At 48.7% G+C, this 19,630-nt stretch overlaps 9 protein-coding genes across 9 annotated transcripts; 5 read left to right on the top strand and 4 right to left on the bottom strand.

Moving 5' to 3' along the window:
* Nucleotides 1-12: 12 nt before the first annotated feature.
* MIND_00601200 (Myosin type II heavy chain) lies at nt 13-5,762 on the bottom strand (the record flags this gene model as incomplete). The annotated part of the gene is made up of 10 exons (XM_037362769.1): nt 13-156; nt 203-1,459; nt 1,508-2,195; nt 2,242-2,861; nt 2,909-4,441; nt 4,488-4,591; nt 4,638-5,107; nt 5,157-5,341; nt 5,399-5,542; nt 5,589-5,762. The coding sequence occupies 10 exons, from the start codon at nt 5,760-5,762 to the stop codon at nt 13-15; spliced, it is 5,319 nt and encodes a 1,772-aa protein (XP_037220690.1).
* Nucleotides 5,763-5,947: 185 nt separating this feature from the next.
* Nucleotides 5,948-7,232, top strand: MIND_00601100 (uncharacterized protein; the record flags this gene model as incomplete). The annotated part of the gene is made up of 6 exons (XM_037362768.1): nt 5,948-6,058; nt 6,110-6,532; nt 6,582-6,714; nt 6,764-6,973; nt 7,020-7,125; nt 7,177-7,232. The coding sequence occupies exons 1-6, from the start codon at nt 6,027-6,029 to the stop codon at nt 7,230-7,232; spliced, it is 960 nt and encodes a 319-aa protein (XP_037220689.1). The 5' UTR covers nt 5,948-6,026.
* Nucleotides 7,233-7,351: 119 nt separating this feature from the next.
* Nucleotides 7,352-8,934, bottom strand: MIND_00601000 (uncharacterized protein; the record flags this gene model as incomplete). The annotated part of the gene is made up of 3 exons (XM_037362767.1): nt 7,352-8,249; nt 8,299-8,393; nt 8,443-8,934. The coding sequence occupies 3 exons, from the start codon at nt 8,932-8,934 to the stop codon at nt 7,352-7,354; spliced, it is 1,485 nt and encodes a 494-aa protein (XP_037220688.1).
* Nucleotides 8,935-8,973: 39 nt separating this feature from the next.
* MIND_00600900 (Mitochondrial genome maintenance protein) lies at nt 8,974-9,866 on the top strand (the record flags this gene model as incomplete). Its single annotated transcript, XM_037362766.1, has 4 exons — nt 8,974-9,301; nt 9,350-9,497; nt 9,552-9,680; nt 9,731-9,866. Exons 1-4 carry the CDS (start codon nt 9,001-9,003, stop codon nt 9,864-9,866), a joined length of 714 nt encoding a protein of 237 aa, XP_037220687.1. The 5' UTR covers nt 8,974-9,000.
* A 46-nt stretch (nt 9,867-9,912) lies between these two features.
* MIND_00600800 (Phosphatidylserine decarboxylase proenzyme 1, mitochondrial) lies at nt 9,913-11,614 on the top strand (the record flags this gene model as incomplete). The annotated part of the gene is made up of 4 exons (XM_037362765.1): nt 9,913-10,147; nt 10,198-10,364; nt 10,405-11,310; nt 11,360-11,614. Exons 1-4 carry the CDS (start codon nt 9,922-9,924, stop codon nt 11,612-11,614), a joined length of 1,554 nt encoding a protein of 517 aa, XP_037220686.1. The 5' UTR covers nt 9,913-9,921.
* An 81-nt stretch (nt 11,615-11,695) lies between these two features.
* Nucleotides 11,696-12,670, top strand: MIND_00600700 (Membrane-bound transcription factor site-2 protease-like; the record flags this gene model as incomplete). Its single annotated transcript, XM_037362764.1, has 4 exons — nt 11,696-11,698; nt 11,744-11,980; nt 12,040-12,264; nt 12,311-12,670. The coding sequence occupies 4 exons, from the start codon at nt 11,696-11,698 to the stop codon at nt 12,668-12,670; spliced, it is 825 nt and encodes a 274-aa protein (XP_037220685.1).
* A 144-nt stretch (nt 12,671-12,814) lies between these two features.
* Nucleotides 12,815-16,063, top strand: MIND_00600600 (uncharacterized protein; the record flags this gene model as incomplete). Its single annotated transcript, XM_037362763.1, has 12 exons — nt 12,815-12,831; nt 12,879-13,009; nt 13,058-13,324; nt 13,378-14,244; nt 14,295-14,482; nt 14,532-15,071; nt 15,132-15,421; nt 15,469-15,580; nt 15,625-15,639; nt 15,684-15,821; nt 15,870-15,993; nt 16,044-16,063. 12 exons carry the CDS (start codon nt 12,815-12,817, stop codon nt 16,061-16,063), a joined length of 2,709 nt encoding a protein of 902 aa, XP_037220684.1.
* Nucleotides 16,064-16,123: 60 nt separating this feature from the next.
* On the bottom strand, nt 16,124-17,062 carry MIND_00600500 (UBIQUITIN-CONJUGAT-2 domain-containing protein; the record flags this gene model as incomplete). Its single annotated transcript, XM_037362762.1, has 4 exons — nt 16,124-16,551; nt 16,603-16,717; nt 16,769-16,784; nt 16,836-17,062. The coding sequence occupies 4 exons, from the start codon at nt 17,060-17,062 to the stop codon at nt 16,124-16,126; spliced, it is 786 nt and encodes a 261-aa protein (XP_037220683.1).
* A 114-nt stretch (nt 17,063-17,176) lies between these two features.
* Nucleotides 17,177-19,529, bottom strand: MIND_00600400 (Pyranose dehydrogenase; the record flags this gene model as incomplete). Its single annotated transcript, XM_037362761.1, has 12 exons — nt 17,177-17,263; nt 17,321-17,679; nt 17,727-17,811; nt 17,864-18,273; nt 18,331-18,510; nt 18,566-18,770; nt 18,817-18,902; nt 18,955-18,975; nt 19,026-19,114; nt 19,160-19,234; nt 19,288-19,369; nt 19,418-19,529. 12 exons carry the CDS (start codon nt 19,527-19,529, stop codon nt 17,177-17,179), a joined length of 1,791 nt encoding a protein of 596 aa, XP_037220682.1.
* Nucleotides 19,530-19,630: the final 101 nt, after the last annotated feature.

The raw sequence follows: 19,630 nt of genomic DNA, 5'->3' as shown, positions 1-19,630 counted from the left end.
GCTCTACCCTTCTCATCGTCGCGACTTGTTCTGCAGCTGATTCTGGAGTTCCTCAATCCGACTTTCTCTCTTCACCGCTCGTGGAGTACTGGGTGGGCGAGACTCTAGTTCGTTGATACGTCCCCGAAGTTCAATCACTTGTTTCTCCAAATTCGCCTGTGGGATCAATCACGTTGAGCGTCTCAGACAAGAAAACACTCACATTCAGACGATCTAGTGCTGACTTCTCCACCCTTACCTTACCCAAATCAATTTCGCTTTGAGACGCTTTGATCTCGGCCTTTTTCATCCTTTCAAGGCTTTGCGCACTCCGATACTCTTGTTCATCCACTGTTCTCTCCAGTTCGAGTTGTCTTAACTGAAGCTTGTGCATCTCCCTATCACTTGAAACCAGACTTGTGTCGATATGGTCATGTCGAATGGTCTCCAGCTCGCTCTGAAGCGCCTTCCTTGCGTTTTGAAGCATCAGTCGGTCGGCCTCCACGTCGTTCAATGCGGACCGTAGTTCACTAACTTGACCTTGCATAGTTGTGATTTGGCTTCGTTGTTCGGATTGCTCGGCTGAGGACCGTTCGTAGGCTTTGGTCATTTCAGCCAGCTTCAACTCCAACCGCTCCTTCTGTCGCCTCCAGTCACTCGGTCCTTCACCATCATATCGAGCGGGCATCCGAGGTGAATTCGACTCGATAATTTGACCCTCGAGCTGTGATATCCTCCGTGCCATCGACTTTCTCGCCGGTTCCGCATTGTCGTCCACAAGCCTGTCTAAGTCGGCATCCAGCTGATCTTTGGAGCGCCGAAGTTGAGACAATTGGTGGTTGAGCTCTTCCACTTGTCGTTGGGTGCTTTGCAGTTCAATTTGGAGTCTTCTTGTCTGTAACTCGGCAGCGTCCTTCTCCTTCCTGTCCCGCTCAGCCTCTGCGACCGCTTTGACCATTTTATCTTCTTGTGCTTTGACCAATCTTTCTTTGGCCTGGAGTTCGAGGCGTTCTCTTTCCGTTTCCCTGGTCAGATCTTCCGCCTCTCGCATGAGCCCAGTCTTAGCCTTCTCTAAGGATCGGATGTAGGCTCTATTTTGCTCCAGTTCCGCCCTTGCGTCCGCCAACTCCCTATCAGTCACTCGCTTGGCTTCTTCAAGAACATGGACATGCTCTACAATCGTCGTGTGTTGTTTCGTCTCAATCTGCTTGACTTCATGATCCCGTGTCTGAATGTCCAGCAGAGCTTGCGCAAGAGCAGCGTCAAGTTCCGTATTTTGTTGCTTTAGTTGTGCGATGTCATTCTTTCGACTGGCAAGAGATTGTTCTAGTTGACTGCGCTTGGTAGACTCATTTTCGAACTGCTGTTTCAGCACATCCAACTGTCTGTCTTGGGCGCTCTTGTCGCGTTCCAGTTGAAGCATAACATCCTCGATTTCATGGTGCTTGTGTAGAGATACTGCCAATTGCCGATCCAGAGCCTAATAGATGAATGTGAGCATTTAAACGGATTACCACACGGAAGGTACCTCTTTGGCCTTCTTGGTTTCAGCCAGCTGTTCTTGGATATCGTTATGTCGAGTATGTGTCGATTGAAGTTCTGACTCCAAAGAACGCCTGGATTTCTCAAGTTCTCCGACTTGCGCCAACGCCCGTTTGAGCTCTGCTTCAACCGTCTGCTCACGCGCCTCCAACGATTTGTGGCTTTCTTGCAATGCTAGATGCTCCCTCCGTGATGTCTCTAGCTCCAATTTGAGTTGCTTCTGCGCATCAACAAGTTGCTTCCGCCCATCACTGAGGTCCTGTTGCAGCCTTTGCGCCTGTTCTCTGAGATTTGCCAGTTCTTGTTCCTTACTTTTCTCCGCCTCGGCCCTCCGCGTCGCCTCACTTGTCTTAGCTTCCATCATCTTGCGCAATTCGTCCAACTCATGCTCCAGCTTCTTTCGAGTTTCGTTCTCGTTGGTCCGGTACCCGCGCTCAACCTCAAGCTCTCCTTCGAGGGCATTGATGTCGTTCTGCAAAGCACGGATTTCGGTAAGCGCCTCCCCATGCAGCTTTTTCATGGAGGCGATTTGGTCGGAAAGATTCTTCAGCTGTGTGTCCCTGTCTTGTATTGATTTGGCTGACGTTGTGACGGTACGCTCCATCTCGGCGAGATGCTGGTGCGATTGTCGTCGACTTTCCTCGAGTTCGTCGACTTTGTGTTGTAAGATTTCGCTGATACTCATGAGGATAAAAGGTGGGGCAGAATGGAACGACGCACCCGGTTTTGGCCCCTGCTTGGAGCTTCGCTTCCCACTCTTTGACTGCTCCATCTGCCCGTTCCTTCGTACGTGCCAGGTCTTCTTCCCGCTGCAAAGCAAGATTTTTCAGCTCTTCGCCGATCTTGTGGAGCTCCTGGATGGTGGATTGCATTGACTCAGCCTCCTTATGGGCTGATAACAGTTGGGCGTTTAATTCTTGTTCCTTGGATGCCCATGTTTTCTCGTCGGCTTCTAAGCGCACGAGATGCTCCGCAGCTTGGTCGAACATTTGCCGAAGGTTCTCGAACTTGTCATCACTTTCCTTCTGAAGCTTCATTGCGCGATCGAGTTGCGAGTCGAGCATATCCAAGTCACTTTGCAAGGCAGAAATTTCATCTTCGAGCTCGCTTTCGCGCTTCTTGCTCCGTTCAAGCACTATATTCTTATCGATGGCAAGCATGCGTTCCGCCTCCAGTTCTTCCTCCACTCTCCGTTTTTCGGCTTCAAGCGATGATTTCAGCGTTTCGAGCGCCTCACGTTCTTGCTTATCGCGTTCAGCGCGCTCTTTGATTAAGCTCAGTTCGGCTTCCTTCTTTCGGAGCTCTTCATCGTTGCGCGTGGCCGCTAGTAATGGCCTGACCTGCTCCGCATTGTGATATCTGGTGAATGGCGCAAGAAACGGAATACCTTAGTGTACAATTGCCACCAAGGCCAGTCCCTAAGCTCCGCATAGACCCTGGCATTTCGCTGGATGGTCCGAATGGCAACGGCCCTGTGCAGAATCTTCTTCATCTGGCGCCGCGCGGTCCACATTCGGGCGACGGCTTGGAGTCGGGAGAATATTTCGAAGAGCAATGCATCACGACGCTCTTCTAATTCGGCCAGCACGCCAGCCTTGAAAAATATCTTGGAAGTACCAATCTTGAAGATGGCATCATCCAATTCCAATGCCTTGACCATCCGCCGACACGCTTCTCGCCCATCCATATATCCTCTGGGTATGATACCAGGAGTCAGCACTTCATAACGCTGCCGGAATTCCACGAATGGTAACCGGTTGGGGTATCCCAACCGAGCGATCCGTATTCCTTCTAGAACACCATTGCAGCGGAGCTGATCCAGTACGAGAGGTACATCGAGTCGACCTGGTTTCTTATTCGAGTTGGGGACGATGCAACGTACGAAATGGGGCTGAGTGGCTTGAAGCTGAGACATCAAGCTTGACAGCTGCTCTTTGTGTCTTTGGGCCACTGTTCTGAAAGCACCTTTCTTGGTACCACGCTTTTTACTCGCGACGAACATACTTCCACTTGCGTTGGGTGTGTCAGCATATTCTGCAAAGAGCGAAGCGACGTAGCGGTCAGACGATGCGGCCAAGACACGAGTGAGATTGTCATTGAGTGGGTCCTTGTTCTTCTCCAACCAACCATCAGTCCGGTATTCAACATTAGCAGCATAATGGTGCACAATGAAGCCTTGATCAAAGCGGGTCGGATCGTATTTGCTTCGGCCAGAGTGCGAATGTTCATCATCAACACCGCCTGCCCACAGTCCATGCAGTTTATTCGTGAACGTCAGGTCCGTTGCACGTGGCATAATGCATTCCTCGTCGAGACAGCTCAAAATGCCTATCACCGAGCCACTGGCCTCAATGAGGTCGATCGTGGGCTGTAGATCGAGTCCGAAGTTCACGTAGTCCCATTTGATTCCCTCGCGAGCGTATTCCTCCTGTTCCAGTACGAACATGTGGTGATTGAAGAACTGTTGGAGTTTCTCATTGGTGTAATTGATTAGGAGTTGTTCGTATCCATTGATCTCGAAAATTTCAAAACCGGCGATATCGAGAACGCCAATAAAAGTCGACTTCGAGGATGGTCGATCAAGAGCTACGTTGATGCGGTCTACAATGGCGCTGAATGATTTCTCGTAGAGGGTCTTGCATAGGGAGCCTAGCTCGTCAAGAGCTTGTTGCTTTGTTCTGGCTTGAGTGACCCATTCGCGTCCTGCAAGCGTCCGTGGACGCAAGACAGCACGCGTAAAATCTGCCACAGGCATGCCTAACAAATGACAAACTCGTTCTGCCTGGGATGGGTCTGGCATGACTGCGTCGTCTGCCCTTGTCGAAGTGATGGTAATGTTTCCGATGTGAAGGATGGCAGCAACAATGCGGAACAAATCGAATTGTTCAGCAGTCGTGAACCCGACTATGTCAAGAGCACCCTTGAATGTTTGAGATGGAAGAATCGGCGGAGATCTATCGGTTCACCTTGAGTAGAGACCATTCTTCCTTATCATCCACACCATCTACTTCTCGTCGGCTCATGTTGAGATATTCATAGTCTTCAATCCCACCGCTCAGTAACAGATTCTCTACAAATAAGTGAGCCCAAGTCATCAACATGCTGAAAGAATCGACCTTTGAGACTACCACCACCTGCCATCAGCTGATAGAACACATGGAAATTTCGTTCTGCTTCACTCCTTACCACCACTCGGCTTTTTTCTAGTAAGTACCAATCAATGTTCGCTCCTGCAATGCTGCCATCTGGGGCGAAGGTTATTCGCACGAATTTGCCGAATCGACTGGAATTATTGTTCCGCTGAGTCTGCGCGTTTCCGAAGGCCTCTAGGATTGGATTTGCTTGCAGAATCTGACGTTCCAGGAGACCCAGGCGGCCCCGAGCTGTCATATGGCTACCCGTACCGCTGGATGATGAGGGGCCATGACCACGTCGGAATGAGTCGCTCCGAGAAATGCTCGCAGTAGAAGCCGACGTGCCGATTGTAGGAGAGCGTGAGTGAGCTATATGGACGTCTGTCGCAATCGCAGCAAGATATTGGATAACTTTCTTGGTACTTTCTGTCTTTCCGGCACCAGATTCGCCCCTGAGAATCATATAAGTCAGTCGCAGAAAGAATATATCAATGGACAAACGTTATGAGAATGCTCTGGTTTTCCCTCTCATCGCCCATATTAACCCACGCTCGCTCAGCGACCGCAAAGATATGAGGAGGGTTCTCGTCTCGCCGTTTACTGCGATACTGCTGGATAATAGCATCCGAATAGAGAGGTAAACTTTGGTAGGGGTTAATGGCAACCAAGAACAGGCCTGAGTAGGTCTGGATGCCAAAGCCAAGTTACAATTCCACTTGAGGCACTAGTAGCTTTGCACGCACGTATATAGCGCCGGAACCAAAGCGTAGACGGAGGTTATGTACTACGCTGGCTTCATTCAGGAAGGTGAGATCGGCGATATCTTCGACGCGGTCGAACTTGGGAGGGTTCATTTTGGACAATGCATAAAGTGGCACATTCCGAAACTAACAGATCGTGCTCAAATACAACAGGAACGGGGAAAATACACACCTCGCCGTTAGCAGACATGATAATTTGGGCATAATCACCCTCCTCTGAGTTCACCCATCCTGCGAGGTAACCGTCCTTGTCATCGGGAACCCAAACCCACTTTTTCTCGTTGAATTCAGCCTGTTGTGCTGCGGCTCGAGCTGCAGCACTCTCCGAGGGACGTGGGGCGGGCATTGACGCGCTAGACGGCGCGTAATAATGAGGAGTGTTGGATGCCCTGTAACATCGTGACACACCCAAAACAAACAGCTTCCTTCCCTCAGTTGACGTCGACGACGGACCTCTCCGTTTAACCGACCCTTCTTTCCTCCCCGCGACTGCGCCCTCGCCGCCGCTACTAGTCCATCCTCGGCGACCAGATGAACTTCTTCAAGACCAAGCAACGGACACCCCCAGACCTTGTTCGTGGTTTGCGCGACACAATACCCCGCCTTGAGCATGGCGCACCTGGAAGCGAGTCCCGTCGCAAGGTACTTCTTTGCTGATCCGCCCGTTCGTCATCGCTAACAACGTGTATGGAGGCTAGCGAAGACATTACCAAGAATCTGCAGCAAATCAAGGGGATTCTCTATGGCGATGGCGGCGAGTAATACCTTCGGTACAAGCGGCACTGCAACTAAGCAAACTATAGATCCCCTTCCCGAGGTTGTCGCTCAACTAGCCCAAGAGACATATAACACCGACCTCCTCCATCTCCTCGTGCTGAATATCGCTCGACTAGAGTTTGAGGCGCGCAAAGACGTTGTCCAAATCTTCAATAATCTTTTACGAAGGCAAATCGGCACACGGTGGCCTACAGTTGACTACATCGCATCGAAGCCTGAGGTCATCTTTGCTGCTCTGGCTGGCTATGAGAATGAGGAGGTTGCGCTTAACACTGGGATGATTCTGAAGGAGATCCTGCGTCACGAGCAGCTGAGTAAAATACTGCTCTATTCAGACCAGTGCCACACATAACCTTTGCTCTCGACCTAATCGCTGAAATTGACGTAGATTCTACAAGTTCCCTCATTACATTGAAACCACCACCTTCGGCATTTCATGTGACGCATTTGCCAACTTCAAGGAGACGCTCACCCGACACAAGCCAATGGTTGCTGAATATATCGACAAGAACTATGACCGAGTCCGTCTTGCTCAACGTTCTACCATCTTTTTGACTGATGCCGATTCAGTTTTTCTCATCATTTACTACGTTGATATTGTCCAATAACTATGTCACCAAGCGGCAGTCTCTCAAGCTGCTCGGTGAAATCCTCCTTGACCGCGCCAACTTCAACGTGATGACTCGGTACATTGCCAACGAAGCTAATCTCAAGATGATGATGAATCTGCTTCGCGACAAGAGCAAGAACATCCAGTTCGAAGCCTTTCATGTCTTCAAGGTACTGTTTACTTTTAATAAGCAAAGCTGGTCATTGATTCCTCCAGGTTTTTGTAGCGAATCCCAAGAAGCCGACTCAGATTGAAACTATACTGCGACGCAATAAGGACAAGTTGCTTGTCTTCCTCCAGAACTTCCACAATGATAAGGAAGGTAAGTCGATGTATTTTTTCGAGTTTTGACGCTTGTTGAACGCGCCCAAAGACGAGCAATTCAGCGATGAGAAGCAGTTCCTCATTGTCCAGATCCAGGGGCTTTGAACCATCATACCTACCTACGTAATTATTACATCTACCCCATACCATCCATTCTTGTTCTGTTGCGCACCCATTATTTCCACGCATGTACAGTATTGCAATACAACCGTTGTATGCTAGATTTACTGGCCTGCTTTCCGACCAATCACCGAATTCTTCACGTTTTTGCTCCTTTTCCCCTTTCCACCCACGATCACCTCTTTCTTGCGCTCGCCATGTCGCTTTTGCTTCAGGTCGGTGGACGTTGTCGCTATCGGAGGCGGGGGCTGCACGTCATCATTCTGTTGTTTTGCCTCCGGTAGTTTGCTCTCCGCTCTCCTTTTCACCTTTTCAGTCGATTCTTTCTTCGTCGATATTTTGTTGCTGCTGATTCCAAGGGTATCGGGGGGCGGCACGTCATCATTTGGTTGCTTTGGCTCCGCTTTTTTTTTCTCCTGTTCGGTCGACTGTTTCTTCGTTGATACCTTGCTGCTGCTGATTCGCGCGTCAACCTGGGTATCAGGTAGCTGCACGTCCTCTTTTTGCTCCGCTCTCTTTTTCGTCTTTTCAGTCGATTCTTTCTTCGTTGTTATCTTGGTGCTGCTGATTCGAACGTCGACCTGCGAATCGGGTGATTGTCGTTTGGATGGCAGCGAGTCATCTAGATATTTGGCCTTTTTCTTCTTCGGTTTTGTCTCCACGCCCTCGTTTGGCTGGTCAATCCCAACTGCTCCGGTTTTGACAGACCTAACCTCATCTCCATCCGAATCTGCAGCTCTTTTTTTACCCTTGGTTGCGCCACCCGCCTGCACTTCTTTGATTTCACTCTCCTCCATCTTTTCTTCCAATCCGACCCAGCGACTCTCTCCTAAATCGCAGCTCCATATTGGTAATCCCGGGCTCGAGTTGGTTTTCAGTAGCAAACTTTGCACATTCTCCCAGCCACCTTTAATCGCGTTAACAGCAGCGGGAAGTGCCCTCGTCAAATTAGCAATAGTTTGGGCTGGCGTATGTGTAGGTAACTTGGCTATTTTAATAGCTCTGCAAAAAATCAGTGCGCAGGTCGTTGCATACGAGGGAGCTAGCCTACGTGCAAGTGCCTTGATTTTGGTTCATATACGTCGACGAGATTGCACGTTCTAATTCTGCCTTGAGATCTTTCCTCGTCAAGCACACAGGTATAGGCTGTCTACAGGAAGTTAGCAACGAAACTTGAGTTGGAAAAGGCACGCACTTTTTTCGCCTCAAACCATTTGACCCCAAGCAACTTAGGAAGTAATGGAACAATCCGTTCATCCGCAAGAAACAATCCATTATGTTTGAGCAACTGTCTCCTCGCTTCGAAAGGCTTGAACTTGCCCTTGAGTTTTTCGATACCCACAACCCGAGAGATGAACTTGATCCCATGCTCCTCTAACAAGTCTTTATATTTGCGCTGTGGATCTTTCGTGAGAAGACAGACCGCCTCCACGCGTGGGTCGACGATAGGGTGAGTAATGGGAATTTTAATCGGTTTGAAACGGTGGGCAGAGGCGATTTTTTTGACGGTCAGGTTGAGCCAGATGTGCTGCTCTTTGACTGGCAGTAGGTCTGTCTCTTCGCGTGCCTTCTCCTGCTTTCCGAAGTGCTGATGCAGCGCCTCGACCGCTAGCGCACATTGCTCTGACGACACATGGCCGTCGATGAGGACTGGGGAGGAATGCACAGATTTCTTGGTCTTGGCCATGTTGGAAAGAAAATTTGAGTGTGACTTGATTGATCCAACCTCAAGACCAGAAACTTGAGCAGAACCATGTCTGGGACACTGCGGACACTAGTCATGTTTCCACTTCGTTCACGAATCTCAAACTTCCCAGCTCGTCGCTTTGTCGCAACACGTCGTTTTGTCTCAACAGAAGCTGAGCTGAGCTCGATTCCTGACCAGTTGAAAGCAGAGAAGACAGAAAATGCTACAAGCCCACTCCCTGTTCCCACGGACGAGGCGACAGACTGGTCTAAAAGCTACGCTGGCTTGTCTGAAAAGCCATTTGAAAAGGAGGTAGCGGACATTCTTCTCGCGCCTGTTGAACCAAATGATATTGAAGTTAAGCCTGGTAAGTTAATCTACCGCGTTATCTTGCGTCCCTGTAACGAACTACCAGACGGAATGCTATACCTTCCTGAAATCAAATACAGGCGAATACTCAACCGCGCTTTTGGACCTGGCGGTTGGGGACTTGCACCGCGAAGTATGACCAACGTAGGCCCCAAAGTGGTCAGTCGAGAGTACGCGCTGGTGTGTTTAGGTCGGTAAGTTGTCGCTACTGTCGTTCCCATCCTATTTTTTTCACGCGCTACTCGCAGGCTAGTAGCTATTGCCCGGGGAGAACAAGAATATTTCGATCCCGCTGGCATTCCCACTGCATTCGAGTCGGCCAAGAGCAATGCGCTGATGCGATGCTGCAAGGATTTGGGTGTTGCGAGCGAGTTATGGTGAGTAGATGCACTTTCACTGTTGTTTGCGAGGCTCAAAAGCTGATCAGGGACCCTCGCTTCATCCGCACGTTCAAGGCAAAGTATTGTGTGGAGGTGTTTGCTGAGCATATCCCCACAAAAAAGAAGAAGAAATTATGGAGGCGGACGGATGCGCCGAAGCTTTCATATCCATACCAAGAGTAATAGCGATGATGTTATACTAGTAGACTACGCATATCACTCCCTTCCTCTCCCCTTCATGTTCTCCAAGAAAAACCTCGTCACTAATGGACGACGACCGCTCCGCGCAGCATCTCGAGTATTAAATGCCTCGTTCCCCACCGCATCCTCGGCTTTCGCCAAATGTTGGGTCCACAGCACGAACAAAACTTCAGCGCTGTTCAAGTCAGTGAGGTCGAAAGGTTTTCACCGTGTCTATTCCACAAGACCGCCAGACCCCACCAACACTGAACAGCCACTTTACCGTACGTACAGTTCCCATAAAATGAACCTCTCCGACCATCTTTCCCTCTAGGCAAGTTGTTGAACGCCTGGAGCGATACCCCTGTAACCTGGTATCCTATACCAATTGCTGTCGGCGCCCTAGTTCTGGTGGCTATCCAATACCGCAAGAAGGCCAGGAAAGAGGTACACGTTGATGAGGATGGGAACGAGGTTATAAGGCTGAAGGGGCCCTGGCAGGTAGGTTTCGGCTTCTCCATGTGCTAAACTTATCTCTCAGGTTCATGTACTTGGTGCCTTACCACTTCGCAACATGTCTCGACTATGGGGTTATGTCAACTCGCTGGAACTACCGGTCTGGTTCCGGCCATATGGATTCCGCCTCTACGCCGTCGCTTTTGGTTGCAACCTTGATGAAATAGAGCCAGCAGACTTGAAGTCATACCCAAGTCTTGGTGCATTCTTCTATCGCAAACTGAAAGACGGTGCCCGGCCCGTTGCTGATGCAATTCTTGTCAGCCCTGCTGACGGAAAGATACTGCATTTTGGGACTATTCAGGATTTACGAGTCGAACAGGTCAAGGGCATCACATATTCACTTGATGCTTTACTCGGCGTTGAACGACCTGGGACACCACCTGCAACCTTTGCACACGTTGACGCAACTATGCCTGTCGTTGATGACCATGAGTTCGCTAACGTCAACGGAATCGAGTATAGTTTGGATCAGCTCATTGGTACCTCTGGCACAACAACTCCTGTTTCCGAATCGCCCCCACAGAAATTCGGAAAGCAGATTGACGCCTCAGTCGTCACTGAACGCGACTTGCCGGAAACGATACAACACGACGCATCGGTTGCAGCAGAGATGGGCCTGAAACCTTCCCTCACGCGTAGCGCGAGTGGAACCACAGTGAAATCAGGCCACTCACTATTCTTCTCCGTCATCTACTTGGCCCCGGGTGACTATCACCGTTTCCATAGTCCAACAGCGTGGGTTGTGGAGAAAAGGCGTCATTTTGTTGGCGAGTTGTTCTCAGTCTCCCCCTACGTGGCCAAGCGTCTGGAGAACTTATTCGTGCTAAATGAGAGGGTGGCGCTCTTGGGCCGATGGAGGCATGGCTTTTTTAGCATGATCCCGGTTGGCGCCACGAATGTTGGCAGCATCAAAGTCAATTTTGACCAGGTCTGTTCTATTTTTTTGTCCTTGTTCACGGCGCCTTACCGGTCCAAAGACACTACGCACAAATGTTCGTGGAAAGCCGCCGCCGCCTGGAACATACACAGAAGCGGTCTACTCAGCCGCCTCTACATTGCTGAATGGCCAGCCGCTGACGGCTGCACAAGAGATGGGCGGATTTTGTCTGGGTAGTACGATCGTACTAGTCTTCGAGGCGCCGAACGACTTCGAGTTTGCGGTTCACGCTGGACAGAAAGTGCGCGTGGGCCAAAAGCTTGGGGACGTAAAGAAGAGGACTAGATTAGATTAGATGTGCTGAGTATAATCTTATCTATCGGGTATTCAACTGCCACGAACACCTGTCACACACGTTCACTTACTTCCCACATTCATGGCAAGAAGTTAATTGCAGACAACCTACTAGTCTGATGCTGTCCAGGATGTCGATCCTCTCGCCGATACGGTCCCGCCCCGTCACGCAATAGAATCGGACGACGAAGACGAATACAACCCACTGGAGACTCTTCACGGAAAGCCGAAATCTTTTGACATTAAACTTGCCGGATTTTCTCCATCGAATGAACTCATTGTCGCTACGGGCAGTGTAGCGGAAATTTGGGCTCGTGGAGCTGATCTTGGGGAACAGATTGGCTCGGTTTTCGTTCACGAGCTCGAGGTTAGATGATACTATGTCATTTCAACCTCTTCTACTGTAACTGACCAGTGTTTTTCTAGGTAGGACTCCTATTCCAACCCCGTTGGATAGCAGCTCCCGTGGTGATCTCAGAAGTTTCAACTCGTCTTCCACTGTGGGCAATACGTCAATATGCGACAACTATCCTTGATTCAGTTCAACCTGAGCGACTCATTCTTCTCGACGAATACCCGGCCCCTGCTTACATATCATCATCACGATTGGTCAAGGCGCCCATTCGCTATCTTTCCACAGACAATTATTTCGTCAGTCCCTCATGCTTATCGTCCTCACCCACTCAGCATTCGATAGTCCCCAGAAGCCCAACCATTCGCCCCCCCAAATTTGGTGCAATCCGCTTCTGCTGCTTTTGTCGCGCATCAAGCTGAGAGGTCGCGGCATGCACGATTGTTTCTCTTCCCCACTTCTTTTGTTGGTTCTCCTGCACCACGTGATCTTGTTCCAAGTCACCGCCTAGTATTGCATGAAGATGGTCTTGGGGTATGGGACGACATCTTGTTGACCACCGCCCACAAGTTGCTTTGCCAATCTTTAATGAACCCCGGGCCAATTCAAGCAGTTTCATCCTGGACTACGCCTCCGCCAAAGAAGCCATCTGCAGCTCGTGCGCGACCTGTGGGAAGTGAAGCGGAATATTCAATGTATATATGATACTTCATGTAAAAACCGAATGTAAACATTGCAAAGAGAGTTGAGTGTCGTTCTACGTCGTTGGCTTGTGACGGTCACGGGAAGGACACCTTGAGCAACGCGTTCACTGCGCCAGCAACGCGTGCATGAGGCGTCCTCTCCAGGATGGGAAATCATGAAAGGCACAAGACCTTTTCTGCTCCTTCATCGCCACTCAACGCCACTCCAGGACGGAACGTTCAGAAGACGAGCGCAGCAATAACCGCGACGACCGTGCTAGCAATCCCTCTTATCAGCAAAAAAGAAAGCAGGAATTCTCACCTCTCCAGCGGCCGCGAAAGAGAAGGGTCATATCCGATGGTGAGGAGCTATTTACCGGGTTGGAACTTTGCTTCATGTTAAGATAAGACCCATTGGTGAATGAGGCAAAGACCACGAAGCAGCTGCCGACTACATTGACTAGTCAACCGCGGGCAGGGCTCCAACGCGTCAAGAGAACGCGTCAAGAAAAGGACAGGCAAAAGACGGGGCTTTCGGACAGCGAAGAGGATACCTTTCACGACGAGGCCGTACAATCCATTTCTGCTCCAGTACCCCAGAGAAACATATCATTTACTAGAGCGGCACTAGCAAGTCGATTTTCGACATCCATTACTGCACCAGTGAAAACGCCAGGTACGACACACTTCTCGCTTCTTCCTTCTGCCAGAGTCAACCTGCATATGTAGCAATAATTGAAATCCCTGACTCTGACGATGAATCTCCGGTGCCGGGTAAAGAGATAATCGTGATTAGCGACTCCGAGGAAGACGGCCCTATTCTCAACGAGAAACCACCAATCGTTCATTCTGGTGACGTGACACCCCCTCCAACACCCCCGCGAACCACCGTGGATCGCATTTCGCCCCCACTTGTTTTCATGCCGAATGGCTTGCTTCCGACATCCCCGTTCTCCGTCCCCATCCCCCCCTCACCGATCTCACCACTAGGCACATTACCGTTGCTAGATCTCAAAACTCGAATAAGTTCCCGTCAATCTACTTCTGAACACCCTGATGCTGAGGTTTCCTCCCTGGTACCCTCAGTCGATATCGTCGGCGAGAATGCGACGTTGCCTCTCCAGCGACGAGCCGAATCTCTCGATAATCAAGACGCAGAATTCAATGCTGTGGTCGACTTGACGCTCGACAACACGCCTCCACCCCAGTCGCCTATTCAGACAGAGCTACCTCAAAGTAATGACGCCATATTGCAACAAATCGCCAACAAAATGAGGCGCATGCAAAATAAAGGCAAGGTTTCTATCGCAGCTCAGAGTCAGAGACAGGAACAAAATCCTATTGATCCACCACCGGCTTCTGCCATTGAAACCCCAGATAGCAGCAACTCTCCTCAGTTGGCGGATGCCGACGCGGGACTGACACATACCGACACATCTCAAGAGCAACATGCTGTTCTTGACGCAACCACGAGACTTGAGATGTATCAACAAAAAATCATCCCCCTACACAGTGAAGTAGTCAAGGACGTCATTCTTATTTTCCCACCTGGTGCCGACATTGACGAGCTGGTGCCGCTTGTTCCGCCTAGTCCTGGTAAGCTACCAGCTACGTATTGATGGTTTGTCCCCTCTTACTAGTCTTAGGACGACGGAGTTACGATGATACTGAACCCTATTATCTCGAATATCTTGATGATAGGCCGCTCGTGGTGCATAGCCCTGCCCTTCCCGACAGACCACTGGTCTCGGGCGATCCAGAGTTGACAGTGCTGCAGAGCAGTGTTGACGAGGATATGTCATCCAACTCAAGCAATGAAATTGATGCACTCTTAGTATGTGACATTCTGACCATAAAAGCCAGTCTCAGCTGTAGGCATATAGGAATTCGACCTTGATGACTCCTCCGTTCGCTCAGGGTCTCCGTTTTCATTTCGGCGCCCTTCCTCGCGGTCTTCGACGCAGTCCGAAGATGTTCCACACCTTGATGACGAGGAGGAATCTGACCAACTTGATCTAATTCCACATAAAGGACGACCTCCTCCCATTTCTCCCACTCCCGATTCCTCCTCATCTTCTGATGCAGATGAGTCTCGGCACGATAGTAGGCCAACATCATACCCATCTCTTTCCTGGAAGAGTTATCGGCACAATTTCCATCACCCCACGTACTATGCCAAAGATTTGGAGAGCACAATGCACGACCATATCAACTCATACCAGCAGAGTTTCCGAGACAGTCCCGATACGCGCAAGCTGTTGGAAGCCGTTATTCGCGAAAACACTTCGGAGGATGAGCCTGTAGCGCCACCTATTCGCATTGAAAACATGGTTGACTCTGATCCTACCCCACCTTGGGAGTTTTACTACACAAATCGACTGTGGCTTGGAAGCGACATTGAGGCATCGGACATGTCGACATTGGTAGGCTGTGATTGCGTTGGCCCCTGCGACCCAGATTCAAAAACTTGCACATGTCTTCAGAGGCAGAACGAATACACACAAGAGTATTGGCCTGGTTTCCAATACGATACTAAGGGCAGGATCAGGAATCAGGGGATTCCCATATTTGAGTGCAACGCTCATTGCTCATGTGACGACGAGGAATGTCGAAATCGCGTGGTTCAGAAGGGGAGGCAATGTGATGTCGTCCTGAGAAAGACGGAGAAGAAAGGTTGGGGTGTCTTTGCCAAGTCCAAGATTCTTGAGGGTACTTTTATTGGTATCTACTCGGGAGAGTTCATTCTGGAGCGAGAATGCGAGCGTCGGGGAATGTAAGTTTTTTTAATGGTTTTCTCGATCGCGCTAACATAAGCATTAGGGTCTATGACATGTCGAACCGTACCTATCTTCTCGACATTGATTTCTATAATGTAACACGCAAATTCGGCGACAACGTTGAATTTGGGGTTGACGCGTACCATGTTGGAAATGTGAGTGGGCCACTAGTTCGCACTCCAATATTCATCTCGCCCAGTTTACACGCTTTTTGGTAAGTTTCGTGTCAGCGAGCAGACAATTACCGACGGCTTTCAGAATCATTCTTGTGATCCCAACTGCCGTGTTTGTCCATGCTACATTGACGAACCGGACGAACGTCGACCCTTGATTGTATTCTTTGCGACACGGGACATCGCGACAGATGAGGAGCTATGCTTCTCATATTCTGGAAAGGTCACAGATTGGTCAGTACATCCGTCCAGGTTTACTGACATTACATAGCTTCCTGGGGACGAAGATGACGAGCTAAAGGGCAATGACGACGATTACAAACCTGACACGGACGAGGATGGGCCGAGTCATAAGCAAAGCAATGCATGTTACTGTGGCGCTTCAAATTGTACTGGTAGGTTTATTTTCTCCGCCCCAAGTTAACCACTAATTCAGTGCTGGAAGGTAAAATGTTTAACGATTAAACAATCTTGTAGCCGTAGTCTTGTGCAATCAAGGAGACAGATAGAAGAGTCACCAGACACCTAATCAATGTCGATGACTTCGGTGGGTCGTCTCGAACCACTGCGTTCAGGGCGCTTCTTACTCCTAATCCCAGTGCGCTGCTCCTCCTCAACGTCGAGTGTACTACCCTTGTCTCGTTTGCGCTTCTTCCCAGCGGAACGACTTGTTTCCTCATCCGAATCGTCAATGATTATAGGACTTGTCTGAGATGAGCTGGCAGCCGCGTTCGTCGGGGTGATCCTGCTTTGTCTTATCGGCGCCGATGCACGTGGTGGGGCCACGACTGGAGAAGGAGCGGACACTTTAGGTCGTGCATAAAGATCAGTCCATTGGCGCGCGGTTGAGTCGTGTAGTTTCCGATTGCGTTGAAATTGGGTGGCAATGGCGGGCACTGGGGCATTCAATGGGAAGTCGGTCAAAAACGAATAGGCCATACCTAGCGGATCCTCTAAAGGTGCAAATGAGTTGGCTAAGTCCTAGAGTAGTTGCGTAGACGCACTGGGATTTGGGTCCGTCAACAGAGAGGACAGGGATAGAATGACTTTGAAAAGCGAAAGGGCGGGCGACCAGTTATGTTTTAAGATGTCCAGACAGATGTTGCCTTGGTCGCTTATCTTCTCGCAACTAAGTATATCCTTCCTTTAAGTCGTCGCAACCTCACTTACATTCATGTGGTAGATCCTGTGATACCGACTAAGCTATGAGTGAGAGAGAAGGCTTCGGAGGACACACCGTGTTTTAAGAACAACCTTCGGGGCGGAGAATGGATAGTCTTTTGGCAACTCAACCGCGAAGTTGAAGGTTCCGCCCTCGTATACACTGCCTTCTGGTCCAGGCAGCGACCCATGCCACGCAAACAGATCGTCGGAAGGTGTCAGCGTTATTGCCCCAAGATCCTCCTTGTGTACATCGGCTATTTCACGGTGAATACGCTTCAGCGTTGCTGGTAGAGGCGCCATTCAGTCTGGTAATTATCCGTCGTCGCTGTTGTCGTTGTGCTGAGAGCGGAAGAGGTGTGACATCCACGTGCCCTCGAACGGAACGCGATCACGTGTTGATTGAATTAGAAGTAACTACATCCATTTCTGTTTTATCATGTCTGCTCCCCGCTCTGCAATTGCATAGGTTGGTGCTTGAGTGTGGCAGCTTGGAATAAAAGGCTACAAGTCATCAGAACCCTTAAACTGTACACAAGAGTTGCACAAGAGACTACTTGCCATAATAGAAGCATCAATAATCCGCACACCTATTGCATGTTTCAAAAGGAGATCGGGGTCCACCACTCCCCATGATGCACCAGATGGGGACATAGCTGCACTTCCTACAGCATGAAGAGCAAATATAACATTTTGTTGCATATAGTTATTCAAGGCAGCATCTGAGGTCAATGCTTGTGCCAGGCTGTCAATTGGTCGGATGATAAAGCCCTTCCAAGTATTGGCAGAGAGGAATTTGACTGCCTTTTGAATGGCAACACGCATGGCTTCAACATCAAATCTGTGTGTAAAGACTGCAGGATCAATGAGCGGAGCATTGAAAGGGTTAGGATTTGATGTGTTGAGGGTGATTGTCCCACCTATAATATTCTAGTTTCCTATGTTAAATATTTTTGACATTACTCACGACTTGCTGAAGACACAACAGATGTTTGTATGCTAATAAAATTGCCTCCATCTTCAGGGATTACAGTCTCCAAGCCAATGCCACTCTATAATGCAGTTGTAAGTAGATTGCGTTAGTAGTAACAGAGGGATAAATACTGCAATTTGTAATTCCAAATGAGGGGTATTTATTCCTGCAGCAGGATCTTGAAACCGCTTCAGGATAGTAGAACTGTTCTCCAATCGGAGCCATGCCATATGACCACCAACAATTGTTGAAACTAGTGGACCGGTTCTTGTCTTATTCCATTGTGCCAGGTCTTCAGCCATTTGAGTTGCATTGTTTGAGAAACTCTCATATGTCTGTGTGCTATTGACAAGCCAGCTATTTGATATCAAGGGTTGATCTGTGAAGTTCTGACCAACATCTGGTAAATCAATTACTGGATTGACACCAAGGCTAGAAAGCATTGTTTGATTTCCTATTCCTGAGTTGAGCAGAATATGTGGTGTGCCAATAGCCCCAGCAGACAAGATAATTTCTTTTAATGCTGTAACAATTTGCAACTCTACCAAGTTGAAAGTTAATTAGAGAAGAAACAAAGAAAATCTAGACTTTGTCTTACTTTGGAAATCCTGAGAGAATTCAACTTGATTAAAATGATGTGACCTATTTGCACTCAGAATTCTTGTAGTCTGTGCATTTACAAGAACATGAAGATTGGGTCGATCAATAAACTGAGAAGCCAAGTAGGATGTAGCAGAGCTGCTTCGAGCACCATTTGCAATTGTATTTTGTGCCCAGCCTATATTGTGTAGTTAATAAAACTTGTTTGATAGCCTAAGATGCCAGTAACATACCAATACCAATTGGTGTTCCTGCATTATAGTCCAAGACAAATGGGAACTCCTGAGGCATTTCATGTGTAGTTTCAATGACCTTTTGGAATGAAGGCCACTGAAAACCAGGGAGGCTGACAGCATTGATGCCAGTAGTTGAATGAACTGCAGGATCATATTGGCCAGTTGTATTATGGTGATCAGCAGGAGGTGAAAATTTTTCATTCTTTTTAAATATCAAAAGAAATGTGATTTAAGCTAATTGTTCAAACCTTATGGAAATATTTTTGAATTGCTTTCCAACTCCAACCCTGGTCTCCAGTGACAGAAGCATATCGATCAAAATCATCCTTGGATCCTTGAGTGTATAGTGAATTGAATCAATAGCTAAAGGATGAGTTGAAAGCTACCTCTAGTATACCACATTCCATCTAATTGAAAGGATGTAAGCCCTAAATTTGTGATTGGAAAAAGAACAAACTGATTGAACTTGTCCCACCAAGGACTCGACCCCGTGGATATGTCTGAATCCTATTGCCTGCTGCTGCTTGAGGTGTTGTTACATAGTTCCTTTAAGATATTAATTCCTGCAAGATCTTTTGAAATTAAATCTACCAGGTGTTTTTGCTGGGGGGTACAAAGAGCAATCCATCCAATCCAGGGACCTCTGATGCAAGCAGGCCAATATTCCTATATTAGACAATATTATCTGTTTATCTAAGGTTGAATATTATCTTGCTTACGATCCACCAGCTTCCAATACCAGCACAGAAAAGGCAGGATTCTCACTTAGACGATTTGCAACCACATTTCCTGCAGTTCCTCCTAGAAAAATATTAATATCTGGAAAATCTGTAAGGAAGCTTTCAGTACCACCAATGATGATGAAGTCATAATGAGCTTTAGGAAGCTGTGTCACATTGTGATACAAGCGAGCTGGACAACAAGAAACCAAGACAAGTAGCCAAACAATAATCACAAACATGAGCAAGATGATGACTGGAAATGACTTCAAGTAGTGTTATATCCTTCAAGATTTGCCACACTAACACCACTACATTCACTCCACTATTATGTCAGTGATAA

Source organism: Mycena indigotica (assembly GCF_014461135.1).
Source record: "Mycena indigotica strain 171206Taipei chromosome Unknown Mind.scaff0005, whole genome shotgun sequence".
NCBI lineage: Eukaryota > Fungi > Basidiomycota > Agaricomycetes > Agaricales > Mycenaceae > Mycena > Mycena indigotica.
Note: the sequence above shows the minus strand (reverse complement) of the source record. Positions and strands in the feature narration are given on the sequence as shown.